This window comes from Papilio polytes, unplaced genomic scaffold, assembly GCF_000836215.1.
Source record: "Papilio polytes unplaced genomic scaffold, Ppol_1.0 DF823923.1, whole genome shotgun sequence".
In the NCBI taxonomy this organism is placed as follows: Eukaryota; Metazoa; Arthropoda; class Insecta; order Lepidoptera; family Papilionidae; genus Papilio; species Papilio polytes.
In genome coordinates, this window is record NW_013525281.1 from 1,943,505 (window position 1) to 1,969,588 (window position 26,084).

The 26,084-nt window shown below is 33.4% G+C and overlaps 3 protein-coding genes across 3 annotated transcripts; 2 read left to right on the forward strand and 1 right to left on the reverse strand.

Moving 5' to 3' along the window:
* Window positions 1-42: 42 nt before the first annotated feature.
* LOC106102303 (ras-related protein Rab-23) lies at window positions 43-17,776 on the forward strand. Its single transcript, XM_013281727.1, has 6 exons — window positions 43-348; window positions 11,433-11,633; window positions 14,356-14,518; window positions 16,262-16,341; window positions 16,570-16,736; window positions 16,848-17,776. The coding sequence occupies exons 2-6, from the start codon at window positions 11,479-11,481 to the stop codon at window positions 16,952-16,954; spliced, it is 672 nt and encodes a 223-aa protein (XP_013137181.1). The 5' UTR covers window positions 43-348; window positions 11,433-11,478; the 3' UTR covers window positions 16,955-17,776.
* LOC106102304 lies at window positions 14,530-16,216 on the forward strand. Its single transcript, XM_013281728.1, has one exon. The coding sequence runs from the start codon at window positions 15,346-15,348 to the stop codon at window positions 15,973-15,975; it is 630 nt and encodes a 209-aa protein (XP_013137182.1). The 5' UTR covers window positions 14,530-15,345; the 3' UTR covers window positions 15,976-16,216.
* Window positions 17,777-17,904: 128 nt separating the features above from the next.
* On the reverse strand, window positions 17,905-25,953 carry LOC106102079 (BAG family molecular chaperone regulator 2). The gene is made up of 4 exons (XM_013281488.1): window positions 25,936-25,953; window positions 24,964-25,213; window positions 24,627-24,739; window positions 17,905-20,347 (listed from the first exon to the last, which is right to left on the reverse strand). Exons 1-4 carry the CDS (start codon window positions 25,951-25,953, stop codon window positions 20,108-20,110), a joined length of 621 nt encoding a protein of 206 aa, XP_013136942.1. The 3' UTR covers window positions 17,905-20,107.
* Between the last annotated feature and the right edge of the window lie 131 nt (window positions 25,954-26,084).

Consider the following 26,084-nt stretch of genomic DNA (forward strand, 5'->3'; position numbering starts at 1 on the left):
ATTCGCGATAGACACTGGCGCAACGTTCGATGAACTTTCCACCGCGAAGCCTGCGCAGACGCCGGTAAGCTAAGTTGCCACCGGTCGCCCGCCAAGCCGCCGACGCCAGTCGTTACGTATGCTCTGTGTAAATCAGACGGCATTGCTTACTATCGTATATGTAAATATCGCGGTGAATTTTCACAATACAAAATAATTTAAAGTGTCTACTATAGTGCGATATTTGAAATCAATTGAGTGAAGTGGATATCGCATTACGAAGTGTCTTACTAGAAATATATAGTGTCATAAGGCTTTTACGGAATGATAATTCAATGTGTTGTGGGAGTTCTACCACCGGAGCTTATTGTAAGTTTGCAAGCTTTTGTGGTTTCGTGTTTCTAACATTAAAAATGCATTGTTTCTCTGTAATCTCATCTTAATTGCTCGTAGACACGATTAAGCGTATTACTAATTGGGTATACCTTTATACAAAAACGTGTGCGAAATATTAAGAGAATTGAAGATATACAAAAAGTTCGCGGACAAAATTACTTCCTTGTACATCGAGATAATTAATTTACAGCGTTACATACTTTTTAATGGCGTTTCATAAGTTATGTAAGTTACTACTAAATTAACTTAAAACGCAAATTTGACAATTAGTCGAGATTTTTTAAATTTTTGAATTTAATGAGCTAAAGATATTTAAAAAAATACAATATCACATCAAATGTAAATAATAGACTACCCACCATATATTTAAGCTACGGATTACATGCTACTGGAATCTCGATATGTGTCAAGAATAACAAACATGGAATAAAAAAATACCATCGTAAGTTAGTTTGTAATAATTCCGAGTAATGGGTTGGGTACCTACTTCGTTGGATTCGTGTTTTGAATACAAAAAGCGATGTTATATTTGCGAGTTGTACTCAGTGGGTTTTTGTGGCGGTGTGAAGAATCCATAATGGCGGGGTAGAGGATCGTATCTACCTGCCGTTTATAATCTATCTGCAATTGCAATAGTCGGGAATGCGACCGTGGATTTCGATTTGTGAATTATGAACGATTCCTAACGCTCGAGATTCATTCATTGAAGAATTAGTTACCATTGCATTTATGGTTAGCATTATCACTATTTAAAAGATGTAAAAAACGTCATATAGAAATACAAAAAGAATAGAAACTTTCTGCATAAAACGGATCGATAGAGGATGTAAAAAGATCAAATTAAATATTAAAACAATGATAAAATCTTAAGTTTAGAAAATTACATTATGTTTTTTCAGATTCCAATTGCAATATTAATGTAACAGAACAAACTTTATGAAAGAAATGATTCTCCGAAACTTATTTAAATCGAAAGATGAATACATCTTGATCTTGATAAAAGCATTCCGTTTTTGCGAAAATTGCAAGATTTTATGGTCACTGACGCCATAAAAGACAATATTATTATTTTTATGTTTCTGTAGGGGCCATTTTGTTACCGGAATTATCATAATTTTTATATCATTTCTCGTTTTGTATACTTTAAGTGATGAATGAGATTGAGATATCATTTAAAAAAAATATATATGAATCATACACGCGATGCCGTCCTGTTAAAGTTCTAAATAACTAGAAATTGGTTAAAGAGGGTTTAACTGTAATTATCATAAAATTCTACTTTCACACTTATGTTTAATCAAAGTTCGGATTTGCTAGTCACCTTCGATGGCACTGTCGGTGTCTTTCGGAGTAACTCTCGAAAGACGGATTACGTCACGAGTAACAAAGGTCATCTTCTTCATCTTTAAAACAGATTTCTGTCTCTTCTTTTCAAGGAGAATGATACAAATGACAATATTTAATTACAAGATTGTTTCAGTATTGAGTTGGTATGGAAGTTGTCCTTTAAGTCCTGTTTTCAACGTAACGGTTTTACAAGTTCAATGAAAGGCAGAGAATGTGGGTCACCAATTACCAACTAAAGATGTGTTTTTTGAGAAAACGCCTAAATTATAGAAGAATGGAAAGGTTCCTATGAATTCCCTATGTTTTTCTAAATGTAATTACTGCGATGGGAGTATAATTTTGAATAACTTTTTCTGCAGTGCAAAATCACGGTTAGATGGGATTTTTATCTTATTATTGGTTTGGTTAATGCATTGCATTCTACGAGTTGGTTACATTTTACTTTCATTAACATTGTTTTTAATATCATATGATTTATTAATATTTTCACAAATAATCTGTAATGTGGAGAAGTTAACAAAAAAAAGTAGAAACCAGTAATAAACAATCTCGACTGATTATTTTAACATACTAGTTGTTCCCGTGCGCTTTCATCAGCATTAAATTATTTTAATGTTTACATGTGTAAAATTGTCAATTGCAAATGTCAAACTGACATGACATGACAAAACTTGGCAATCTTGCTTCCTTGATGTTGGCAGCAACTTATGGTCTCTTTCCCACATTAGGGTTTTTATTCAAAATTCATCCAAAACTCTCTAAGTTTAATGGCGTGAAAATATATAGCCGTAACGTGACGTAAGTGTAGAGCTTTTTATTAAAAAAAGAATTATTCAAAATATGTTGTAATTGCTGACATCTAAGGCAACAAAGAAGTGTGTGTTTACGCTTTATTATAATAGTATAGAAGTATAGATATAGATTTCATGACAGTAACTATGTATGACATCGGTACATATTCTCAGGTGCGTCTGCGGTGCGGTTATCTTCGCAATTAAGTGCGCAGTTTAGTGCAAAACACCGATCACTGGTGCACGATACTTTCTCACTCCCCGTCGCCATCGTGGAGACAACCGGGGACTTGTTTTTATGGACGTTTCATTTCCAGCTACAGTCTGCAGTGGAAAGATTTTTGTTGCAACATAATTTATATGTTGTATGTTCATATTTTTTGTATAAAATATTACATCTCTAGGATTTCTAATTAACTAACTAATACTATGAATGTTTTCGTGGATTTGTATAACCAAATCACCTGAACAAACATTGTCGTATCTTGTTTTTTTTTTCAATTCTAATTTCAAACATTTGATATGTCTGACAATCAAGTGCATCGTCAATGTATTTTTATATCAGATAAGGGCTGATCTATATATCCTTTTTTAATAAAAAACTACTAATTAAGTAGTTTTTTAAATAATCTATGTGGTTTGAAGATATATTAGTATTTCAAAGTAGAAGGGCAACTTTAAAATAATGGAAATGGCAGTGAAAACTAACAATTAACCTTGCTTCTTTCTTCGGTAGTAGCATTTTTCCTACTTCATATAGAATTATGAAAACAAAGCCATAGATTTAATTGAACTTTTATAACAAGTCTAGACGAGGATTAGCCTTAAAGCGTCTAAATGAAAAACGCAAAAACGATGTCAACGTTTTTGAGGTTAATACATATTTAAGTGTTGTTAACTACTGTTAACAAAAGAACCACACGAAAGACTACTGTATTTTGTGTGGTTTCCGTAAAATTTTTGACGCATCACTCTTTAAATGTTAGATGAAAGTTTGACAGAAGTTAGTGCCGTTAATTTAGAAATACGAAGGTGACTTCAAAAACACTGCATCATTTATTTTCAGACCATATTTATATCCCTTTATGAAATAAATTAATGTTCTAATTTGTGTCGCAGTTTGCTTAAATTAAGTGAATTTTATATTTAGATCGTAATTAACAGAAATAATATTACAGCCTTACAGTTTGCCTGTGTAAAGTACTTGAGAGGTTTTTGTGTTTTTTTTTAACTTGTTTTATTTAAAAAAATACTCATACAACTTTTTCGGTCGTCTGTTTAACATATTTGAGGATTTTAAAGGTCAGTGCTCTGTGGTTTCGATTTGCTGTATATCTATCCAGCTTGGTGAGGCCGAGAATTATGAATCGTGATTTTTTGTTATTTCTGATTGAATAATATTAATAAAATCTTCCATTAACAACATCGTTGATCGAATTAGTCAAAGACGAAAATTAAGCCATTAACTAAATTATTTAGCAATAAAGTAATCTAAATACATGTTAATTTACAGCTTTTAAAAGATTTAAACACCTTTTTTATAGTTTCTGTGTGATAAAGAAACGTATTTCGTATAAACGTCATAACGTCCATCAAATAAACCTTCACGCCTCATGTATTTTTATCGATGTTACATTATATAACCCCGGAAACTGCTAAAATACACGTAAAATCTACGGAAGACACATAAAAATGAAGTGGTTTTCGCGGTAAAAGTGGATTAACACCATAAAGTATTAAGAATTAGTTTATACGTGAAAAGGTTTATTAAAAATTTTGATAGTTGTGTTTGTAACATATATTTATTTTGACTTAAATTAGCTTTATTTTATCGTCGCGCTATTTAGTATCTACACTAAAACGAGTATATAGTGAAATGTATTTGTATGTATTGAAATAACTCAGAAACTACAAGTGGAAGTCGCGAGCAACAGCTAGTTATAAAGTTAATATGAAAAACATTCCTTATGCGATTATTTTATTGATTTCACATTATTTTAAATATGTCATATTAAAATGTAGATATAATATGTTTCATACTTATTCATAGTTATTTATAGAGATGTCCGTTCCCGGGACATGAACGTATATTCATTTAACAGTGTGCCGTTAAAATTAACCGTACATCTCGCATACCAGTTAAAGATAAACAAGAAAACTGAACAAATGTACAGATTCCATTATGAGAGTAACATGATTTTACATAACTTATCTTTCTAAATTAAGTAAAGTGAAGTTGCTTGTTGATTTTGCAATTCAACGTGTATTTTACTGCTGTTTAATGTATCTTTGTTCGTCAAAGTTTTGGATCAATCATATCTATACTATCTATATTATTATATTATAATAAAGCGTAAACACACACTTCTTTGTTGCCTAAGATGTCAGCAATTACAGCATATTATTGAATAATTATTTTTTTAATAAAAAGCCCTACACTTGCTTCAAGCTTTAGGCTATATATTTTAACGCCATTAAACCTAGGGGTAAATATTTTGTATAAAAACCCTAATGTGGGAAAGAGACCATAAGTTGCTGCCAACATCAAGGAAGCAAGGTTGTCATGTCATTTTGTCATTTGTAACTGATAATTTGACAAATGTAAACAATAAAATAAAATTTTCATAATTTCATGCGGATGAAGTCGCACGGGAACAGCTAGTGCAATGATAAAAAAACGTTGCTTGCGTTGGTTAGTAAATTATTGACACCAATAGTCGACTGGGTCCACCTTCCAAATATAGCTTTGTACTGAGATTTAATGTCTGCTGGTTGAAATAACATTTTAAATCATACATTTTCTTAATTTGTATAACTTTACATTTAGAAATAAGCACCTTAACAATTTCCGACACTTAAATATTGTTGAATGAGACTTTAAACTCCAGAATAAGTTTCGACAACCCTAAATTTTTTCTTGAAAGGGCCGACAGGTGCACTCTGCCATCTGCTACTACCGATTTTTATATAGGTGTGAACGAGACAGAAAATATCCAAAACTTCGAAACAGGATTTCGTTTGTAGTAACTAAGGTCGACCCGGATACGTATTCCGCGGGATATCTACATGACAATTCTATTAATTAATGCAAATAAACATTTATTATCTGTCTTGCCAATGTTGCCAGAGGCGCTAACTAGCAATTATTTTGTCATATTCTCGCGCCTCTCTTCCGTTGTACAGTACTGACAGTAATAAAACGTTTGCAGAGTTACAAGTTTTAGTTTACAATGTATGTGGATCCTATTAGTCTTAACGATGGAATGTGCGGAAATGAGATATGTAATATAGCAGTACCTGTTAAAATAGAAATACCTGTTTATTCACCACAGATTTATTATATTTAGATGGTTGTGTGGGGTAACAAGAATGGATAAGATACGAAATGAGCATATTCTAAGTTTGAGAGTAACCCTAGTGGTAGAGAAGGTAAGGAGTAAAAGGTTAGCCTGGTATGGGCATGTTATGAGGAGGGATGAATCGCATGTAACAAGGAGAAGGTTAGTTATGTGGAAGGGTACACCGGTAGAGGTAGACCTGGAAAGAGAGGAATGGATTGCGTGAAAGGTGACATGATTAATAAGGGAGTGATGACTGAGATGACATATGATAGAGTTATGTGGAGGACAAAAACCCATAGGATCAAGATGGTGATGATTTGTTATGTTTATAAATAGGTATAGAAAGTGATAAATAATATAAACATTTCTTGACAATATCTGCAACAACATATAAACTACAAATTGGAACTTTCTCTTTATGTAACACTTTTCAGCAAATTTAAATTCTTTACATAATACGCTTATATACTAAAGTACCGTATAAAAACAAGTATCGTTAACGATTCACGTAAAATGGGTCGTTTACAAGCGATTTAACGTAGCCTCGAGAAGGGCCGGAGGGCAAGCACCTTGCTGTTGTCGCAAGGACGCCGCCATTCATACGGGTAACGGACTCTACATAGGGTTGCCAGGTTACCAACTAGATATACCAGAACTTAAAAAACTAAGTTATCATTCGAATCTTCAACTTGCTTCATAGGAAATAGACATTATTTTAGGTTAAATGAGTGAATTAGAAATCGCCCAAAGGGAAAATAATTTGTTGAAAATATGTATTTAGAAGTTTACTATTGAAAAAACAATAAACAACGCGACTGTCTTGGGGTTTGCTGTTTACTGGTGTAACTTTCAAATAGTCCTCATATGTCTTAACATGCTTCCGAGAACAAAGTATCAATACTATAACGGCATTACGTGCATCGGGTGTCGGCAGGAAACAATCGAGCAAAGTTGAATGACCGTATTCAGATATAATGCAATAATTACATCCTTTTTTGTATCAAATGTTAAGCTTAGGTGGATATAACGGTTTTCACACCCGAAATACCAGTTACTTTTCATAAATACATGATAAAGTCATGGTTGATGATTTTATAATTGAATCGTCACGGTAGACGTGTTAGAGTGAATTCGTATCTAAACCTGAAGGATTTGTTTCGGATTCTAAGGGCCTGTCCCACCATATTGTAAATTGTATAACAATCTAACATGTAAAATATTTGATATAAATATCGGATTTTGTTACCTTATCTGACAGTGAGGCCATTTTAAACTATCTGAGCTAGTGGTGGGACAGGCCCTAAATAATGTGGATAATAAAATAAAGCAGACACTGAAAAACCGGTCTTATAAGAAATAACTTATATCAAGAGCTACGTGGGCGTAAAAGTACCTAAGTACAGTTTAAGTAATAGAGTAAAGATTCTGTCGATTTTGCTAGTTACATTTGACATTTGGATTAGTTGTTTTCCGTCCAGTTTGCGATAAGTCTTTTCTACAAATGCAATTTATCTATTTTAGTTTCTTATAATATTACCAAACACTTTATTCCATATCTGCGTCACTTTGATAATCTTAGTGGCATCGAACGTGTTGGTATAGAAAGATGAAGCCAAATGGATTTATATCCACACATTAGAGTGGAAATTATATGTTTACATATGTTCCCGCATTCAGAGAAGCAATGCGTTGTAACAAACACAATACCTCGTGAAGGCAAACAATGGAGTTGAGACTCGACCTCGTGTGCTTCCGTGCATTTATGCGTTTGTTTTTATTGTTATACTTTTTCAAGGCCAGGATAATGTATAAGGATTTAACAATAATATCACAGTAAACATAAATATTTTTATTATTTAATAGAGTTTAAAGTCCACATAACATATGTGTCGTTATAATACTGCTAGAGATTGTGAATTTTGTCTAAAAAAACTTATTTATTTAAAATAACAGAATTAAATGTTGTTTATTTTACTCAGGGACTATGCAACTTTCCAATGGTGTTAGAATTTATGAAATAAGTCCAGTAGTTTTTGAGTTTATTAATTACAAACACAAATATTATTTCCCTCTAGTCTTTAGTATTGATACAATTTATATCATGAAAGCTTATTTCAAAAGCACATTAATCAGAGCGTATCGAAGCGACACATTGGACCTTCTTTCCAGATCTGATAATAACCTGGTTACTGACACCTAACAGTATCGGCAGTTAACAGTGGTACCGTCTTGACCACGAACACCACACGCGACTGACTTTCAGTGTCAAACTGATGCAATTACATCTAGATGTACTAATGTGAAAGATACTGAGGTATAAGCTAACTGTGGGACTGCATATGAAGCATTTATTTAATTAAATTGTTATTTATTTATTTAATAAGATTTACCCAACAACTTAAAACTAAAATATGATTGCAAATAAGATTAATGAATTAAGCAAACTAGGTTTTAAACCGAAGTAGGTGTACACAACATGACTATATAAGACAACTATGAAAAAAGCGACAAAGTGCAGATTACTCGTATACTATAATATACATAACATTTTATTTTTGTTTTAAAACTTACCTTTTTATAGTTTAACCTTAAAAATAGTAAAGTCGAGGAAAAATTAAGGAAAGAGGAAGTACAAACATAGTTGTTATAATATTTTTGTGACATTATATCTGAAGACTATTTCTCCATGAGAATGATACTTTCATATATCATCAAACTGCCCTATGGAGGGGCGGCACAGTATGCTGCTAACCGTCATATCTAAATGTATCCCCTTTTAAGCATATTCTTTCATACAATCTATCCATAGTTTCTTCGGTCTCTACCTTCGTATCTTCGTACCCTCTTCGTTTACGTGTAATTTGGTTTTAAAATTTTTAATTGAGTCGTGTGACGACGTGCTGGCAATTTATTACTAAAACGGTGTACCTCTGATAGGCCAAGGTAATAGTCGCGTGCGCTTCATGTTAAAGAAAGTGCGACCCCGATATACGAGTATCGATAAGTGCAATTTGCGTAGACACATTTGTGTGAAATAAGTGTCTTCCAAACTTTAGACAAGAGGCTGTTGTAAGCCTTCAATACCAAAATATATTGTAAGAGTTAGTTACTAAATTTAGATATTAAAAAGAGAAACTAAAAGTTATCATTGAATAAAGAGGCTTTATTAAACGGCTGGAGGTCCTCGAGATACAGAAAAAATAAAATAACAGTATCTACTAATATTATAAAAAGGAAAGATTTGTATTTTGGGATTTATGCATGTATTGAAATAACTCAAAAACTATTTGACATACATCAAAAATTCTAACACCATTAAAAAAGCTACTCTTAGTAACATATACTACATTTTTACTTTTTTTTTGATTTCACGCGAACGATGTCGCGAGCAACAGCTAGCAGTTTAGAGCAAGAGCTAGTAGCTAGATTAACATTATATCGGTAAAACGTACTATAATAATAGATGAAACTGTAAATGTCATCTAATAAGTGTGTACCTACGTTAAACGGAATGCAACGGGTCTATAATCTAGACAAGTTTATAACTAAAATTGTAGGTGACCTGAAAAGGGTTGGGTAAGCGCTGCCTTCGACGTTTCTTATTCTATGCGGTATAAATTTTAATTCGACGGGTTTACCTTACAAGTTAATGAAAACTACTTTATAGAGACTGATATCTTGATGTTTATACCATAAGATAACGTCATGCCTTAAGTAAACAAGAATATGGTAACTGCATCTATTAATTAATCTTGTTAAATTCATATGTTTAAAGAATAACTGTAAACTTCTATGATTTAAACAAATCACAGTCTTTAAAAATAAGGAAACAGAAAATAAGTCTAAAATTACAATTATTTGAACTTATGTCGCTAAATCATTTTAAATCATAGACACAACTATAAATAATGATTCTGTAATTCATAAAAGGAACTACGTACTCTATGGTAATGACGAAGGAAGTTTATAATGACCACATCTCGGCGAGGTGTCGGAGTGGCGAGACGTGGAATGCCTCATCTAGGTGCGTGACTGTGCGGAATTCGCAGCGAGGAGAAACGCTGACGAAAGTAAAACTTGATCAATGTAATTGATGTGGTGTCGACGAGGCTTTGTATTAAGGTACTATTGCAAAAATATTGTCGTAAAAGAATTTAAATATAATTTACTAGCTTTTTCGCGCAAATCGCGAAATTTAAAAAAGTCGCCTATGTGTTCTTCCATACTATGTTCTACATCTACGCCAGATTTCATCGAGATACGTTCAGCCGTTTAGGCTACACACTCTAACAAACATCCACCCATTCCATAAAACTTTCGCATTTATAATATGAAAGTATGAATTTTATTAAGACTACTCACGATCTTCTCTTCTTCAATCATATATCACAGAAAAGGAAACCTGGCTATCTAATTGAATCACTCAGGGAGTCCCTTTATGTAAACTTATAATGAAAAAAACATTTCGGAATTCTTTTCACTTTGAGTGTGATCATACTGCAATTCTGTTTAAAACATCAAGAGTAATTTATTTGACATGAATTCTTTCATAACTGCGATGTCCCGTTACACAAGCATTAACATCGGCGCTCACGATCAGTACCTCAGCATAAATGCAAACTATTGAATAATAATTAATTCTGTCAATTGTATGATGTACCATCATAATTAGAGCACATACACTGCTATCAAACACTGTTAGAGCACGCACACCTTTGAATAAACTATCGCACAACTGTATAGTCACGCTTTGGTTCCTATGAGCTTTTATGGACGTTTTTAGTTGTGCAACTAAACAGTTGAATTGGCTACGAAACAATCGACAAACGCATATTAGTTGTGTGATAGTTTAGTCAATGGTGTGGGTCCGCTGTTAGTCTACACAAGGGAGATCAATTTTTACATGTTTAAATTAAATTCTGAGATATTTCACACTAGTTTCCTAGTTTTTATTATAATCATTCATCATTCTTATTATATGAAAATCATTTGTATAAAATCATTTCCTATAGAAGAAAAAGTTTTTTAAATTAATCTACTGCACTATAAACTGCCATCTGGCGGTTTTTTCGTACGATTCCGTTATAAAAATAGACTAGACATGAATGTATTGACCGTATTCAAAGCACGTCTTCGGTCCTTATCTGACCAAATCAGAGCAATGAGATGTTTGTTGGCGAAGGCAGGTGCTACAATAAACAGGTTTGCTCACCGCGCCACGACCACGCTATAAATTATGTCCTGTCTCCGAAAATATGCGCCTCGGTGTCTCTTAGCGAACTTTTTTTCACTTTTGATCGATGTTTATTTCTTTATAAATTCAGATTTTTGGTATTCGACTGTGGATTATGGTTTTATAAATGCATTATTTTACACTTAAGAGCGTTCGCACACTTGAAACTAAACTATCGCAGAACTGTTTAGTTGAACTTTGTGGTGCTGCGCACACTATTCGATTTTTAGCTGTGAAACTAAAAAGTTGAATTGGGCTGCAAAACAATCGACAATCGCACAACTGTTGTGGTTGAAACACAAACATTTCAGTTTAGCGTAATTATTTGTTCGTTTATGGTTTCAGGAATGAATTGGTCACCGCTGATGTGGTGTGCGGGGGTGCGAGGAGGATGCGCGAGGAGGAGCTGGAGGTGGCGCTGAAGGTGGTGATCGTGGGCGACGGCGGCGTCGGCAAGTCCAGCATGATCCAGCGTTACTGCCGCGGCACATTCACCCGCGACTACAAGAAGACCATCGGCGTCGACTTCCTCGAGAGACAGATTGAGTAATGCACCTTTCTTATTTTAATTACTAATGCTGGGTTACTGTAGTTTACATTTATTTTATCACTAGCTTTTGCTCGCGACTCTGTTCGCGTGGGATTAAAAAAAGAAAGTCTCCTATGTGTTCTTCCAGACTATTCTCTACATTCATGCTGAATTTCATCGAAATCTGTTCAGCCATATAGGCTACAAACTCTATCATATATAATACAATGAAACATCCATCTAAACTTTCGCATTTATGATATAAGTAAGATCACCTGTGATATATTAGTTGACCTACGTTTAAACGGAGTAAAATTCAAGTTATGTAGTTCGGAAACGCATTTCATGAAGTTATCGAACCAAAAACACTAACGAATGGTTAAACTTAGCTGGGAAACCGGCCATAAGTAATAACAAAACACTCTACTGTAATTTCACGGAATGACATATCATTGCCTTATCATGACATGTTGTGACATAACTACTTGTTCTCGGATTAACTGCGATCTATGCCCTTTATTATTTACCTCCGAAGACTAGTTGAACCTTTTTTTTTTTCCGAAGGGGAATTCTTTACGCATACTCCATGCCTCTGGGCAGACACGTGAGTTATGTGGGACTCTCCCCCCATAGTGGGGGGCATACCTCACTAAACCCCTTCGTTCCCTCCTGGCCATTGTGTGGGACGCCACGGGATCGCTTGCGCTTGCCTCCGCGACGCCCCACTGACCGCCCCGGGAAGGGGCCCTCGTTGCGTCCCAATAAATTGGGATGCTGCGCCCTAAGGCGCCCCTCGGTAGACGGCAAGACTAGTTGAACCTTAAGTCAAGCTTTTGGAAGCCTTTTTTCGCTACACCCTTTAGGTATAAGTTTATTTCGTCAAATATGTGTTTATCTTTGTCTTATTTCAAAGGGCATTTCGTAAAGATTCGTAGTCACTATAAGATAATCATCCTTAGATGTAGCTTCATTGACCTATGATTACAAGTACATTTGACGATGACTTTAGTTTAAAATCAAAGTGCGCGTGAGAATACTTTCACTGGCGTAACATTTTATGAATAAACCCGTGACCGCTGGCCACACGGTCACCAATACACTTGGTTTGTAAGGACTGTCCCATTTCAAGAGAACATTCTAGAAATTGTTTGTATACTTAAAAATCTTTTGGTTTAGTTATTTTCTTTTATCCGTTATACTCTGAAAGAAACTCGCTAAACTTAGTTTAACTAATCTGATATTTTTTAAAAGACTATGAGTATAAAATAAGTTTTTGGATGTCATTTTTTTATCCGCAATAATTTATGGTCAATGTAATGAATCAGTTAGCTGATTAGTGCTGTGGCTATCTGGTTGATTAAACTCGCGTGCTCTAGAAACAGAAACTACTAGGTTAGTAGTCTGCAGTCTACGTTTATAAGGAAAAAAAAAACAGAAATTGATCTCTGAGACCTGAGCAGTGCAGAATTATAAAAACAATTATTGCTCATATTTGATTAGTTAAGACGGTTTTCGTAAAATCGTTATTAATGGAAATGATTTAATTTTTTTTTTATTTACGATTAGTTATCTGTTTGATTTAATGAAAAAATTGCATAACTAATCAATTTAAATTATGATAAAAAAAATTAAAATCGAGTGGAAATCCTAGAAATGGTTCGATTTTCTATTTTACATAACTTGAAGAGAAAACTTTAAACAAAATACGAATTATTTTATTGTACAAACGTAAATATAAAACAAAACTATGACTGTCACAATCTGTTACACTTTCCGAGAACGATGAAAGTAAAAATACATAATAGCCGTGTAATTTATAACATAAAATAACATAATTTATTAAGATAAAAATATTCAATGGTGCTATAAATATAACTAGATTATAACAACTCTCCCTTTCTATATTGAAAATAAATTCAAATTATTACGTGAATACATAAACTGTCCGACATTTACTATATTTCATTTTGAAAAAGAAACTTCGATTGCTTTTATATTACACTAGCTTTCGCCCGCGAATTCGACCGCGCGGAATAAAAAAAAACAAATGCAAGTAGCCTATGTGTTCCTCCAGACTATCCTCTGCATCTATGTCAAATTTCACTGAAATCCGTACAGCCGTTTAGATTACAAACATCCATCCATCTAAACTTTCGCATTTATAATATTAGTATGATTAACATAAGTCGATGGCGAAATGAAGTACAAATAAGTAAAGTTTTCGTTTTATATTCTTTCAAATATCAACTTGGTTTCAACTTACTCTATCATCGACTGTAGCTGTCTCTTTTTGGCTGACTAATGCAGCTTAGGAGATCGAAGTTTTTAAGGAATTAGCTAGTAACCGTAATTCGCCATAAGGTCAACAAGCTTAATGCGATGTTTCTTTTAAAAAATAAAATTCGTGTGAACTGTTAAAGTAACTGCATTGTCTTTTTCATTTACATGCAAGTAACATCATAATTTAAATGCTTAAGTACTCATTATAAAAATGATGCTCCAACTAGATAGGTTTTATGATGAACTCTTAATTTATTGGGACGAAATTTTTATAGTTTTCATAACAACAAGTAAAGATGATAAGTAACTAACTATAAAGTGCAAAACAAGGGCCTTACAAATGTATGTTTTTTTTTTAATTTTCGCAGTTATCCGGCTAGAAGGACCATAATGACGAACTGAAACAGGCTAATTTGAATCTAATTTTCATATTAATTAAGATTATTGTTGTATATTCAGGATCGATGGCGAGGAGGTGCGGCTGATGCTATGGGACACGGCGGGACAAGAGGAGTTCGACGCGATTACGAAGGCGTACTACCGCGGTGCGCACGCCTGCGTACTCGCATTCTCCACAACAGACCGGGATTCCTTTCTTGCGCTGCACTCTTGGAAACTAAAGGTAATAGTCGGTCCAGAATAAGTTTTATAACTCCGCTATCTCTTAATACCGTTCAGGGCCAATTTTAGCATAACCGTACCCTCGGCGAGTAGTGTATCGCGCTTCCAAACTGCAATACAAACCCATCTGAAAATAGGCGCCCGTGACGCCCCATTATGTCGGGCGCCCTGGGCGGCAGACCCACTTCGCCCTAACCTAACGTCACTACCGCAATCGCTCGCTTTTGTTTTATGAATTTTTATAAAATAGCTGTAAAAATTAAATTCCCTAACTCTTTTGTTTTACGGATGCTAAATTTGGAATCCACGCATAAAAGATACGCTTAACGCGTGCCATATTGAGATTTAGCACCAAATGATAAACGGGGTCGTAAGCCGAGATCCAAACAGTCCATTGGCCAGATATATACCTACTCTCTGCAAAGTAAACACATCGCAACAGGGGTGCATATGTCAAGGCCCGTTGTAGCTCTTACATCTAAGTCCAGAATAAATATCTTCTTGAGAAAGCGCTATCAATGGTATTAATAATAAAAAACAATAAATAAAAATATACAACGTAGCTCAGTAATTTTAGTATGTTATCAAAACGTAAGTCAAAGAAGTATTGAAAATCGACAAAAGTATTTGTGTAGTGTTTATTTGTGCGTGTTGAAGCAAGAGAAGTGGTTAACGGTTATTGAAAAGTTATCCACACTGCTTACCTCTTCAAATAATAAACGTATGTAATAACAGTTATTGAGAGAAAAATATTTATAATAATAAGCAGAAATATTTAAGAATCTCTGTAATAGTATCACATATCACTGTCCGCATAATCACAACGGGATGTTTACAATACTGTATTCAAACTCATTTCCGAGCATAAAGTTGACTGAGCGGACATATCGCGAGATGCGCTCCCAAATTATTTTAATAACTTTCACTATCCTTCTCGTGATAGTGCAAAGTCACTGGAGTCTGAGGAGCGAGGACAGATGTATCAATTACTACAGAACCGGGAGAAACTTCGACTTGAATCAGATGAACGGTGACTTCTACGCTGTGTACTACTGGCCGCCGATACAACGTGAAAGAGAAACCTGCGGAGTATTGAACTTCAGAGTCATGTCGGACGAAGACGTGGAGGCGGCGACAGCTGAGTGTGATGACGCTATCGATGATGATGATAACGTGGTCCAAGCTACGTACAGAAACAGTACGGGGAAGCTGGTTAATGTGTTATACTACGGTAACGAGGAAGTAAAGCATCTGATGAGGTCGTGCGACAAAATCTACAAGTATTTGTTTATTAGGATTAATGATGTTTATGTGATGGGTATTAACTGCTCGTCCGGGGGCCGCGGGATCCTGCTGGCAAAGTCTTACCTGCCCGGCCTCAACGAAGTGCAAACGGTCGTCAGAAGTATAGAGTTTATGACGGGTCGAGAAGGCAAGCCAGATTGCCCGCTGCCGTAATGCTGCGGAACTGCTTAAATATTCATAACGTTTAATGTGTTTTAAATAAAAATTGTGTATTATTGTGTTTTTTCAATAAATTTGATTTAATTATTGATTGTTTTATTTTATTGGTAGTTTATTTAGTTACATAATCTACGAGGTGTCTTTCCATATCTTTCCAAGTCTTAGGTTAAGTTTTTGCTAAACTTTCGTAGTTACAAAATAATCTTTAAGTTAGGAAATTGCATAAGCTAACGAAATTGGTTTAACTTGTAATTAATATTGTGTTTATATTTAATTTCAGGTTGAGAATGAATGCGGTGAAATCCCGACAATCATAGTGCAAAATAAGATAGATTTGATGGACCAATGCGTAGTTGGACCGTAAGTACACTTTAAATATTGGATACATGTTTTCTGTTCTCAAATTTAATTAATTACTTCTACAAAACATCTTATCAAATAGGAGCTTTAATCATATCTTCCAGTAATAATCATCACAAAAGACTAATCACTGGTGAAAGAAGTTAACTTGGAAATATTTGTCCCAAAATTCTTCCTAGTTGCGTTTGAAATTTCTTTAGCTACATTTCGTATGTGTTTCTTTCATAGGGATGAGGCGGAGCTGGTGGCGCGCGCACTCGGCTGCCGGCTGATGCGGGCCTCGGTCAAGGAGGATGTCAACGTGGGCGCGGTGTTCCGGGCGCTCGCCGCACGCTGCCTCGCTGACATGCGCGCTGACGATGACGCGCCCAGCGTCAACACAACGCCTGTTATTGGTAAAGTTATCTACAATATGAGTTTCAAATATTCATGACCTCAAACTGTTAAGAAAATAAGTAAAAGATCAAGATGTCCTGGGATTTTTCTGTACTTTTATATATTTGCAGGTAGTTTCACAAACCACAATAGCAACGGCACGATCCTGCTGCGGCCCGCCAAGCACCGCCCAGGAAAGAAGAGGAACGTTTTCAAGAGCGCCTGTAGGATACTCTGATTTGATTTCTAGAAGATTCTAGATCTAAATTTTCTATTTTAGTTGCCTTACAAATGAACAGTATATTATATTTCTTTAAATTTACGAAATCCGTAGTCCTTGTTTACATTTATATTAAGCCCAGTAAAATACTTTAAATCAAAATAAAAAAAAAACTTCAATATTAGCGATCTCGGCTGCGATGTGGGTTTACATGGCCAGTAATTTGTGCCGTTTTAACGCGTTCAGTACCACTGTATTTAAGGAGTATAAAAGGAAATACACTTCAGTCTATTTTTTTTTAATTTGGCATATATTTTTAATGAAAAAAATGGCCTGATGCATAAATGATTTTAAACCCCTGATTTTCACGTACTAATGTGATGCATGTAATAATATTCATTTTATATTTATTTACCTACGTTTCATACGAGATATTTATTTTAAATTTATTCTAATTAGTGATAGGCGCGACTTATGTATTATTGTACAGATAATTAAATTAGCCGTTAATGTATGTAACAACGTGCAATGAAATAGTTTGTATTTAGTTTTACGTTACAAAACTAACAACATTCTGGCAACATTTTATTTGAAATCTAAATTGTCTATGACATAAATATATTCTATGTTTATTGCAGAATAAAAATAAATTCTAGTGTATTATCAAGTTATGTGAGATACACGTAACTTGTTAAGCCAGTTTTTAGTATAACAAAAGGCATATTTCTAATTATTTTTAATAAAGTAGTTTTTAAATTGAATAGATAAAAAAATTGTTATTTTCCTAAAAGTCAACGCTTTTATAATTTACTATAAACTGTAAAACACGTCGAATTGTAAATAATTTGTATTTAAAATGTTCACAATAAATTATTTTTCACTAAGCCGTTTTTTAATTGCACAAAAATCCGTTTGAATCAAAATATCTGTAGTGATTTTTTTGTTAAATGTAAATAAAACCCGATATGGTACATTTAAATGTAGAAAATTTATTAAAATAGTCAAATTAAGACACTTAACAAAAACATATAATTTGGTATCGAGTTGAAGGTATACATAACATCTCACTACCACACTCAGAGTCATTAAATGTTAACCCCTCAGGAGCATTAGGAGCGTCACGAGGGAGGGCAGCAGCTCCCTCCTAGTTATAAAACTAGTTAAATAAGACAATATTAATGACAGCCCTCCCTATATTAGCTCAACGCTTGTGACCCTTAGTGTATACTTCCCTAAAACACTAACAGCCTTACAAATAAACACGGTAAAAAGTTAAACTTAGCAATAAACTGAGTATAAGCAAATATTAGTAAAAAATTTGCGTATACTCGGTTCATTCCTATGTTTAACTTTTTCGCATTTCTTCTTTTAATGAATAGTGGACCCCATCGTTATTACGATGATTTCGCCAACGTCAAGGTTGAAGACAATTGATAGTATAAAATACAAGATAAAAATGTGGAATAGCAGCTAACTAGATAGATGGAATCCAGTGTGATTGACAAATTACCGGATACCGCGTTTATTTGTAGGGCTGTACGGCTTTTGTAATTTCTCAAAGTGGACGATAACGCCCTCTTGGGGCGTTTGAAACCTGGGGGGGCGTTGTACGGCCCCAGACAAAATGGAGGGAGTTGGTGTGGGGGGGCAATGTATAATTTGTAATTTCAATTATTTTATATAGCATTTTAAATTTTACTAAAATTGTATAAAAATGTGGGGCGCTTAAAAATCATTGATTTTTAAAGGGGGGCGGTAAAAGAAATAAGTTTGTTATACTCTGCTGTAAGGGAATCGGAAGCCATTTTGTGTCTAAGTGTGGCAGTGTTACAATCGCGTAATCTGACGCGTGCTTAAGCGAGATTTTTGTGATTCTTCTTTATGTTAAACACAAGCAGTGGTAATTTTTTAATAAATCAGTAAATTTATCTTAGATTAATACAAGGCTTGCTCTACATTAAATCGATAATTATGGTAACATATGATTTAAAATATAAACTTTATCCAATTTTGGTTGGTAACGACTTAAATGCAATATTTTTTAATGTTGCAAAAAATTTTCAAATAAATTTTTAAATACTTTTAATTCGTAAATAATTGAATTGTTTATATTCAATATTTTTCATGTATACTAATAGACAAAGTCCCTTTCAATTGAGCATTTTAAACGCATCACAAGATTTATCAATCCTCTCTACTGTGAATTTTCATTCCCAGAACACTTAAAACATATGGTTATCTCTTTCTTTTCAAGAAGAATGAAAGAGATGGCAATATTTCTGTACGTGCGTCTTAAAAGTGCATACACAGTACTCGTAGACATTTGAAACAATATTCACGTAAAATTGTCTGATCCGGATATAATTATAAAAATTAAAATTTTTACTCTATCACTAAGGAATCGTTTAAAAGTTACACTTTTCTAAATACTAAATATATATTTACGAAGACAGTTATGATATATTTAAGTAAATTATGTTTCACAAGCGTTTATAGAGGATCCAGCTCTTAGCTTTTCTCTAATAATTTTGTTAGAAAACTTTCATTTAAAAAATTAACTGGGTATTTATATTTACATGTCTTTTGCTAACGAAGCAAGTAATAAACTTATTGTTTTGAAATTTAATGTAATGTTTATTTGAAATGCTGTGTCAAAGTTGACGATCTGCCTTTGGTGTAGAAATTTTTAAAGTCCGATTTCGGTTTTGACGCCATTTTAACTGAGTTCTTAGAAAATAAAACATAGAGAAATAAAATTTGGTCTTTACAACATATCATGTACCTTTAAAAATTGATTAATTTTGAAATTATGGAGAAATCCTAAAATTACTTTTATATCAATTCCTTAAAATTAAAAATCAAACAAATAATAGACAAAACCATCACAGAAACTTCTACACCGAAAACACGATCGTCGGAAAAACATAAAAAATAAATAATGATATAGCGAAATTTACATACGGAATTTGTACGTGCTCGCAAAGACGCACGTAGGTTACGCACATAAGTCACGTACGTAAGCTACGCACGAAAGCTGCGTACGTAAGCTACGCACGAAAGATACGTACGTAAAGCTACGAACGTAAGCCACGTAAGCACGAATGACACGGACTCACTTTATTGTCCAAACACACGCAAAGCGACATGCGTTCAGTAACAGCTGTTATTAATTCACGAACACGTGGTAACGTTGAGCTTCGCGAAGTAATCGAGGAGTCCTTGCAGACGCTTCTTGACGCGCTTCTGGTCATCAAGCGTACAGCCAAGGATGGCAGACTCGAAGTTCTTGTCGGTACCGGAACCGGAATCTGGCTGCGAGGTGCACGCGTTCATGTATGTTTGGCAGCGCGTTTGCGCGATGACGGCGTCCTCGTGCACTGACATCACCAGCTGGTCGATGTAGAGGTTCACCTGGAATAACATAAGACATTGTTGCGTAAGTTGAAGGAAATCATGTTTAAATGTGGTCATTGCAAAATACAACCTCTTTGGCTGACAAGTGTGAATACAGCCAAAGAAGTTGCATGCTGGCCACCGAGACATTGCATAGTTTAACAAGATATAAAGAGAAGAAAAAGACACACAAGAGTCAAGATGTGATCGCGGTATAGTTTTATTAAAATAATTGTAAATAACTTGAATAAAGTTTATTTTGGTTCGAAGAAAAGTTTTGTTTTATATTTTTGGCTGCCGCGCTGTCGGTAATAAAATGTACCATATGAATAATATGTAATAATGATAAGTTGAAATAAGAATACGAGTACTCATTACGATAAAGCTGTAGGTACAGTCGAGGAAACTGATGGTGTTCCTTAAAAGCTAAAATTGTTGCACCATTCTTAAACGAGACATATAGCATTCAATACAATTGCTTATAAATGTGTGTACGAAAAAAGTCAGTTAATGGTGGCTAGTTTCTTTTCATATCAAGTTATGTATAGGAAGAGGCAGAGTATCTCTCGTTGCAATAAACAAGGAAAATTCTCCTAAAGTGGAACACCGTGGATTTCCGTGATTGTACATTCGACCGCAAATTAACCACAAACATGTAAAACAAAATATCAGCCATATTTTTAAATGTAGTTATACTAAATACTGTAAATTAGAATTGACTACAGATATAAAATGTAACATTATTAAACACACGTAGAATCAAAAGTAATTATGCCTTCAATAACAATATGACAGACAGACAGCTAATCATAATACACCTTGAACTAGTTTATAGCCCCTATGTTTTATTAAAATCAAGCTGGAACAATCATACTAGTATTATAAATTGCAATGCAAAGGAACGAAAATTAAATTTTATGTTTATATAAATCTTATTAAAATGATAAATGCTAAAGTTTAGATCGATGTATGGATAGTTATAGTTTGTAGTCTAAACTGCTGAAGGGATCTTAATGAAATTTGGAATATACGTAGAGTATAGTCTGGAAGAACACACGGACTCTTAGTTGTTTTTGTTAATATCTCGCGGACGGAGTCGAGGGCGAAAGATAGTATTTTATATTAATATAGCGTGCTGGTAAAAGATTACTTTTAATATGGACTTACAGGCAGATTTCATTATGCTATTTGACCTGTAAAAACGATAAATAAGTTGGCGGATTTATTTTTACTATGCTTATTGCATCGCAACTAAATTCTAATCTTATCACTATATTACAGATAAAAATTAAAAACAAAATGACATGCAAATTAATCAAAGTATTTGTTGCATAAGAAAATGCATGTTTCTACACGTGCTTATGCCGTATAAAGTGAATGCTAAGAGCTTTACACCTAAGCAATCGACGGAAGCAGACCATTATCGCTTTATATCGCGTTATATAGTTTCCCACTGCAGTTTGCGTGTTCAAAGTCGTATACATAAATGCCTTTTATAAATTCCATTATATCGTTACAATTCCTTTGATAATGTTACACGATATACCTAATAAGAATATATTGCATATTTTCTTTGGCTCGCGACTCAGCCCTCGGAATTAAAAAAACAAAAGATGCTTGTGTGTTCTTCCAGACCATTCTCTACATCAATAGCAAATTTCATCAACATCTTGATGAAATTTTTAGTTGTGTTTGAAAAACTTTAACAAACATCGTCGATCCAGCTAAAGTTTCACATTTATAATATTAGTAAGAAGTAAATTTATTGCACTTATGTTATTAATGACAGAAAAATAACTATGTACTAAACGTTTACGAGATGAAATTATATGTTCAAAGCTCTATACTGTATACATTATAACAAGGACCTTTTTGCGGTTACTGTTAATTAAAATAGTGTAGTAATATTTCATACACCTCTACTATGTGACGTCTCAGCGACTGTGCAGTGATATCGTTCATTAAAAAAAAACATACAGACGAATTGAGTACCTCCTTCTTTTGGGAAGGCGGTCAAAAAGCAGCGAGCGAGGTTTTTGTTTATTCATGAGCTTTTATACAAACGATTTTAATGAAGCCGCTGTAAAAACTTTATTAAAAAGTAACACGAGTTATTTAATATTTTAACTACCACTCATAGACGTTTAGTGGAAGTAAATTAATAACATCCTTTGTTTAGATTCTACATAGAAAATCTACACTAAGGATTTGTTTATTATACGACTTTGAGTGCGGCAATTAAACAAACATACACATACACATAAACACATTTCAATAAAATTATGTGTCATGCATTATTTATTTCAAACATTTCCGAGCAATTTTTGGAGTTATACATTGCCTAGGAATTATGTACAATGACGGATAACGTACTTTTCCGTTTACATAAATAAACAGCAATTAATTTATGATATTAATAATTTATAAGTGCTAGAGAGTAGATAATTAATTTGGTTTCAGTGTATGTCCTTGCAACTGTCGAGCAGGGCAATGGACGTCTTGTGCAAGGTTGCCAACTTTTAAAAAATCAATACCGACTCCGTGCGTCTGTAATTTACATTACTTTAAATAAAAGATTCGTGAAGAAACTCGTTTTAATGTTTATAGTAAAAATGATTTCTCTATAGTCCTCCTACAATCCTACTAATCCTACTACCTACTAATATTACAACTGCAAAAGTTTAGATGGATGTTTGTTAGAATTCGTAGCCTAAACGGCTGAACGTATTCCGATAAAATTTGGCACAGATGTAGAAGATAATCTGGAAGAAAACATAGGCTTACTCAATTTTGTATTTCAAATCCCACGCGGAGACTCGCTGCCTAAAACTAGTAAGAATATAAATTACATACAAGAAATTATCGATCGAGTAGTTTCCAGTGCAGACACCTAACAAAAACATTGTCAAATAGCTCATTATATTTTTTACAAAAAACGGAGAATTGTTTCGTACAGATACTTCGTCAATAGAAACTATTCGAATGTTTAAAATCATACCGAAAATGAACTAGAGAATTCTTATAATGTAATTGAACTTATACGAGGATCAAATTTGGCAAATCAGAGTATAACAGCAAAGTTGAATGACCCGATACAAAAGATGTTAATTCTCACGCAAGATAATCTATACGTAAGAAGATGTTTACTTTTGCGATTTAATTTTGTTAAAAACATTCAATAAAGACATTCTTCAATTAATAAAAATACCTAAAACCTTACAAGATCATTGCAATGAGGAAGTGAAAGTCTTAAAAAGGTCTTAATAAAGTTGGCCGATTTGAAACCATATATTTATGTTTTAAACAGAAATATTTTTCATATTACCATCCTTTTCATTCATATAAAAAAGAACAGAGACAACGTATAAGTTTTTTATCTAGTCCGTTTCAAATAATATTTTGTTTTTTACATCAAGAAAGTACTTTCCGATTTAGGATATAACCTTTCTGATAAGGTTGAGGTTGATCTACTATTATGGCGTCATTCCCAATATCATAGAATAGCTGTTGCACGCGACTTCGCCCGCGCGAAATTACAAAATACAGCCTATGTTACTCACAGATAAATTACCTTTCAAATTGTGAAGGAATTTTTAAAATCGGCCCAGTAGTTTTTGTGTGAATCAAATACATATAAAAATCAAAAAAATACAAATCTTTGCTATTTGTAACATTAGTATAGATATACCATACATAAATAAGTAAAAGTAATTTTAAGTATACAATGTACTAGTAGACAAGGCTATATAGTATTACATCACTAGCAATTACAAAAATAACTTCGCATTGTAGCCTTTTAAATAGCATTATAAAAACTAAGCAATGATTGAGTGGTAACGAATAAATTACGATTGTTTTAAATCGACACTATATAAGTGATGACGAATTCGTCCGTTAAGTGATTTGGATTATCCTTCATGTCACAAGTGCTGATAAACAACAATTAGGTCAAAGTACCGATAAATTAGCATAGATTTTTAAAAAGAACAATGTATGGACACCTTTTTTCTTTTTTTACACAACATTTTTTACAAAATTATAATACATTGACTAATACAATTACAAGAAAAGTCGCCAACAACAATATAGTCGAGAAATATAGTATAGGTATGTGACAAACATTAATTTAAAAACTCTACCGATACATGATACTGTAAGTAAGAATATTTCTATTTTTTTAAATCAATCTATTTTACTTGAACTCTTAGAGAATGTCTAGTCTGGATCAAACAAAATTGGACACCCCTGCTCGAGAAAAGAGATACCATGTTACTATAAAATGAATTATCATTATTACCTGATGCAGGGCCTCCTCTTGCTGCGGGTCTCGGTCAGTCCTCACTGCCACCTCCACAGTCATAGCGCGCGCGAGGATTCTGTCCGCGTACCTTGTTATATCTTCTTTATCACCTACAAAAGTAATACAATTTTAGATTAAAACAAAAATATATTGATCCATCCGACATTTTCGATGTATTAAAGAATCTGTAAAAATCTTACCATTTTGTTGTAAAAAGATAAATATTTTGAAAACATCCTTTGACTCAAATATGTTTTAAATATTTTTAATGTTTATTTATCTATCTATTGATCATACTTAAGAAATTAAATATGTAAATGATAGTATTACTTACATTCCGAGATATCACTCAGTAGTTCCGAGTGCTTAACACTGTCTAATGTTGATAGCAGGGAGTCCCGCTCCTCCTCAATGCGCACCGTGTCCCTCCGCAGCCTCTCCACTCGCATCTCAACCTGATCCAACACAGCAATCAACCTGGTGACATCAATGATTGTTACTAAGCATTCAATGATAATAATCTTACTAATATTATAAATGCGAAAGTTTAGATGGATGTTTGTTAGAGTTTGTGGCCTAAACAGCTAAATGGTTTTCATGTTAGCGTAAATGTTAAAACCATTAATGTTTATACAATTTTTGAATAAAACAAGCTATATTTTTAACAGGAAATTCTATGCGGAAAATATGAAAGGAATTTAGGCGTTTTTAAATATTTTTCTAACATGCGATGACTGTGACAATTAAATCTTTTTTCCTTGAGTATCAAATTGAGTTTTGATTTTTCTACCTTTTTGAACTGGTCACAAATTTAGCTTGTATACATTACTAGCTAGTCTATAAGTTTGATCATTTAGTAAAAAAATAAGTTGCCTACGTTTTCCTCAAATTTTGTTCTACATTTACTAAACCTTTATTGAAACTTTTACATTTATAATATTAATATGAAACATAAATACTCAAATTACATATTGAATAATCTATACTAATATTATAAAGAGGAAAACTTTGGATTTTTGTATGTAAACTACATATACTCAATATAGTTTGAAATACTACTGGGCTGATTTTAAAAATTCTTTCACTATTAGAAAGGTATTTTATTTGTGAGTACCATAAGATATATTTTCCAATGCGGTCGAAGTCGCGAGTGATAGCTAGTATTGAATAAATATTTAGCCATAAAGAACAAAAGAAAAATAACTACAATATTTATACTAATCAATTACAGGTGCCTTTGAATGAAAAATTGAATCCTTTCAAATTGTAAAAGTAAATAACATAATAAAACAATCCTCAGTATTACAATAATTGGAAAAACCATTGTCACTATGATTGATTTAAATTATTTATTGAAAACTATAAATGGCATTCATAGTCTATGAGAAATAGCACAATTAACTATTGTGGTTATTGTAATGAAATGTATTTTACATTCTTGAAGGTAAACAAAAA

Excerpts from the sequence above, each read along its gene's own strand:
- LOC106102303 (XM_013281727.1), top strand. The coding sequence starts at position 11,479 with ATGCGCGAGGAGGAGCTGGAGGTGGCGCTGAAGGTGGTGATCGTGGGC. Across the intron at positions 11,634-14,355 it reads TTCCTCGAGAGACAGATTGA|GATCGATGGCGAGGAGGTGC; the intron begins GTAATGCACCTT and ends TTGTATATTCAG. Across the intron at positions 14,519-16,261 it reads TGCACTCTTGGAAACTAAAG|GTTGAGAATGAATGCGGTGA; the intron begins GTAATAGTCGGT and ends ATTTAATTTCAG.
- LOC106102304 (XM_013281728.1), top strand. The coding sequence starts at position 15,346 with ATGTTTACAATACTGTATTCAAACTCATTTCCGAGCATAAAGTTGACT.
- LOC106102079 (XM_013281488.1), bottom strand. Across the intron at positions 24,740-24,963 it reads ACTGAGTGATATCTCGGAAT|GTGATAAAGAAGATATAACA; the intron begins GTAAGTAATACT and ends TTACTTTTGTAG. Across the intron at positions 20,348-24,626 it reads AAGAGGAGGCCCTGCATCAG|GTGAACCTCTACATCGACCA; the intron begins GTAATAATGATA and ends ATGTTATTCCAG.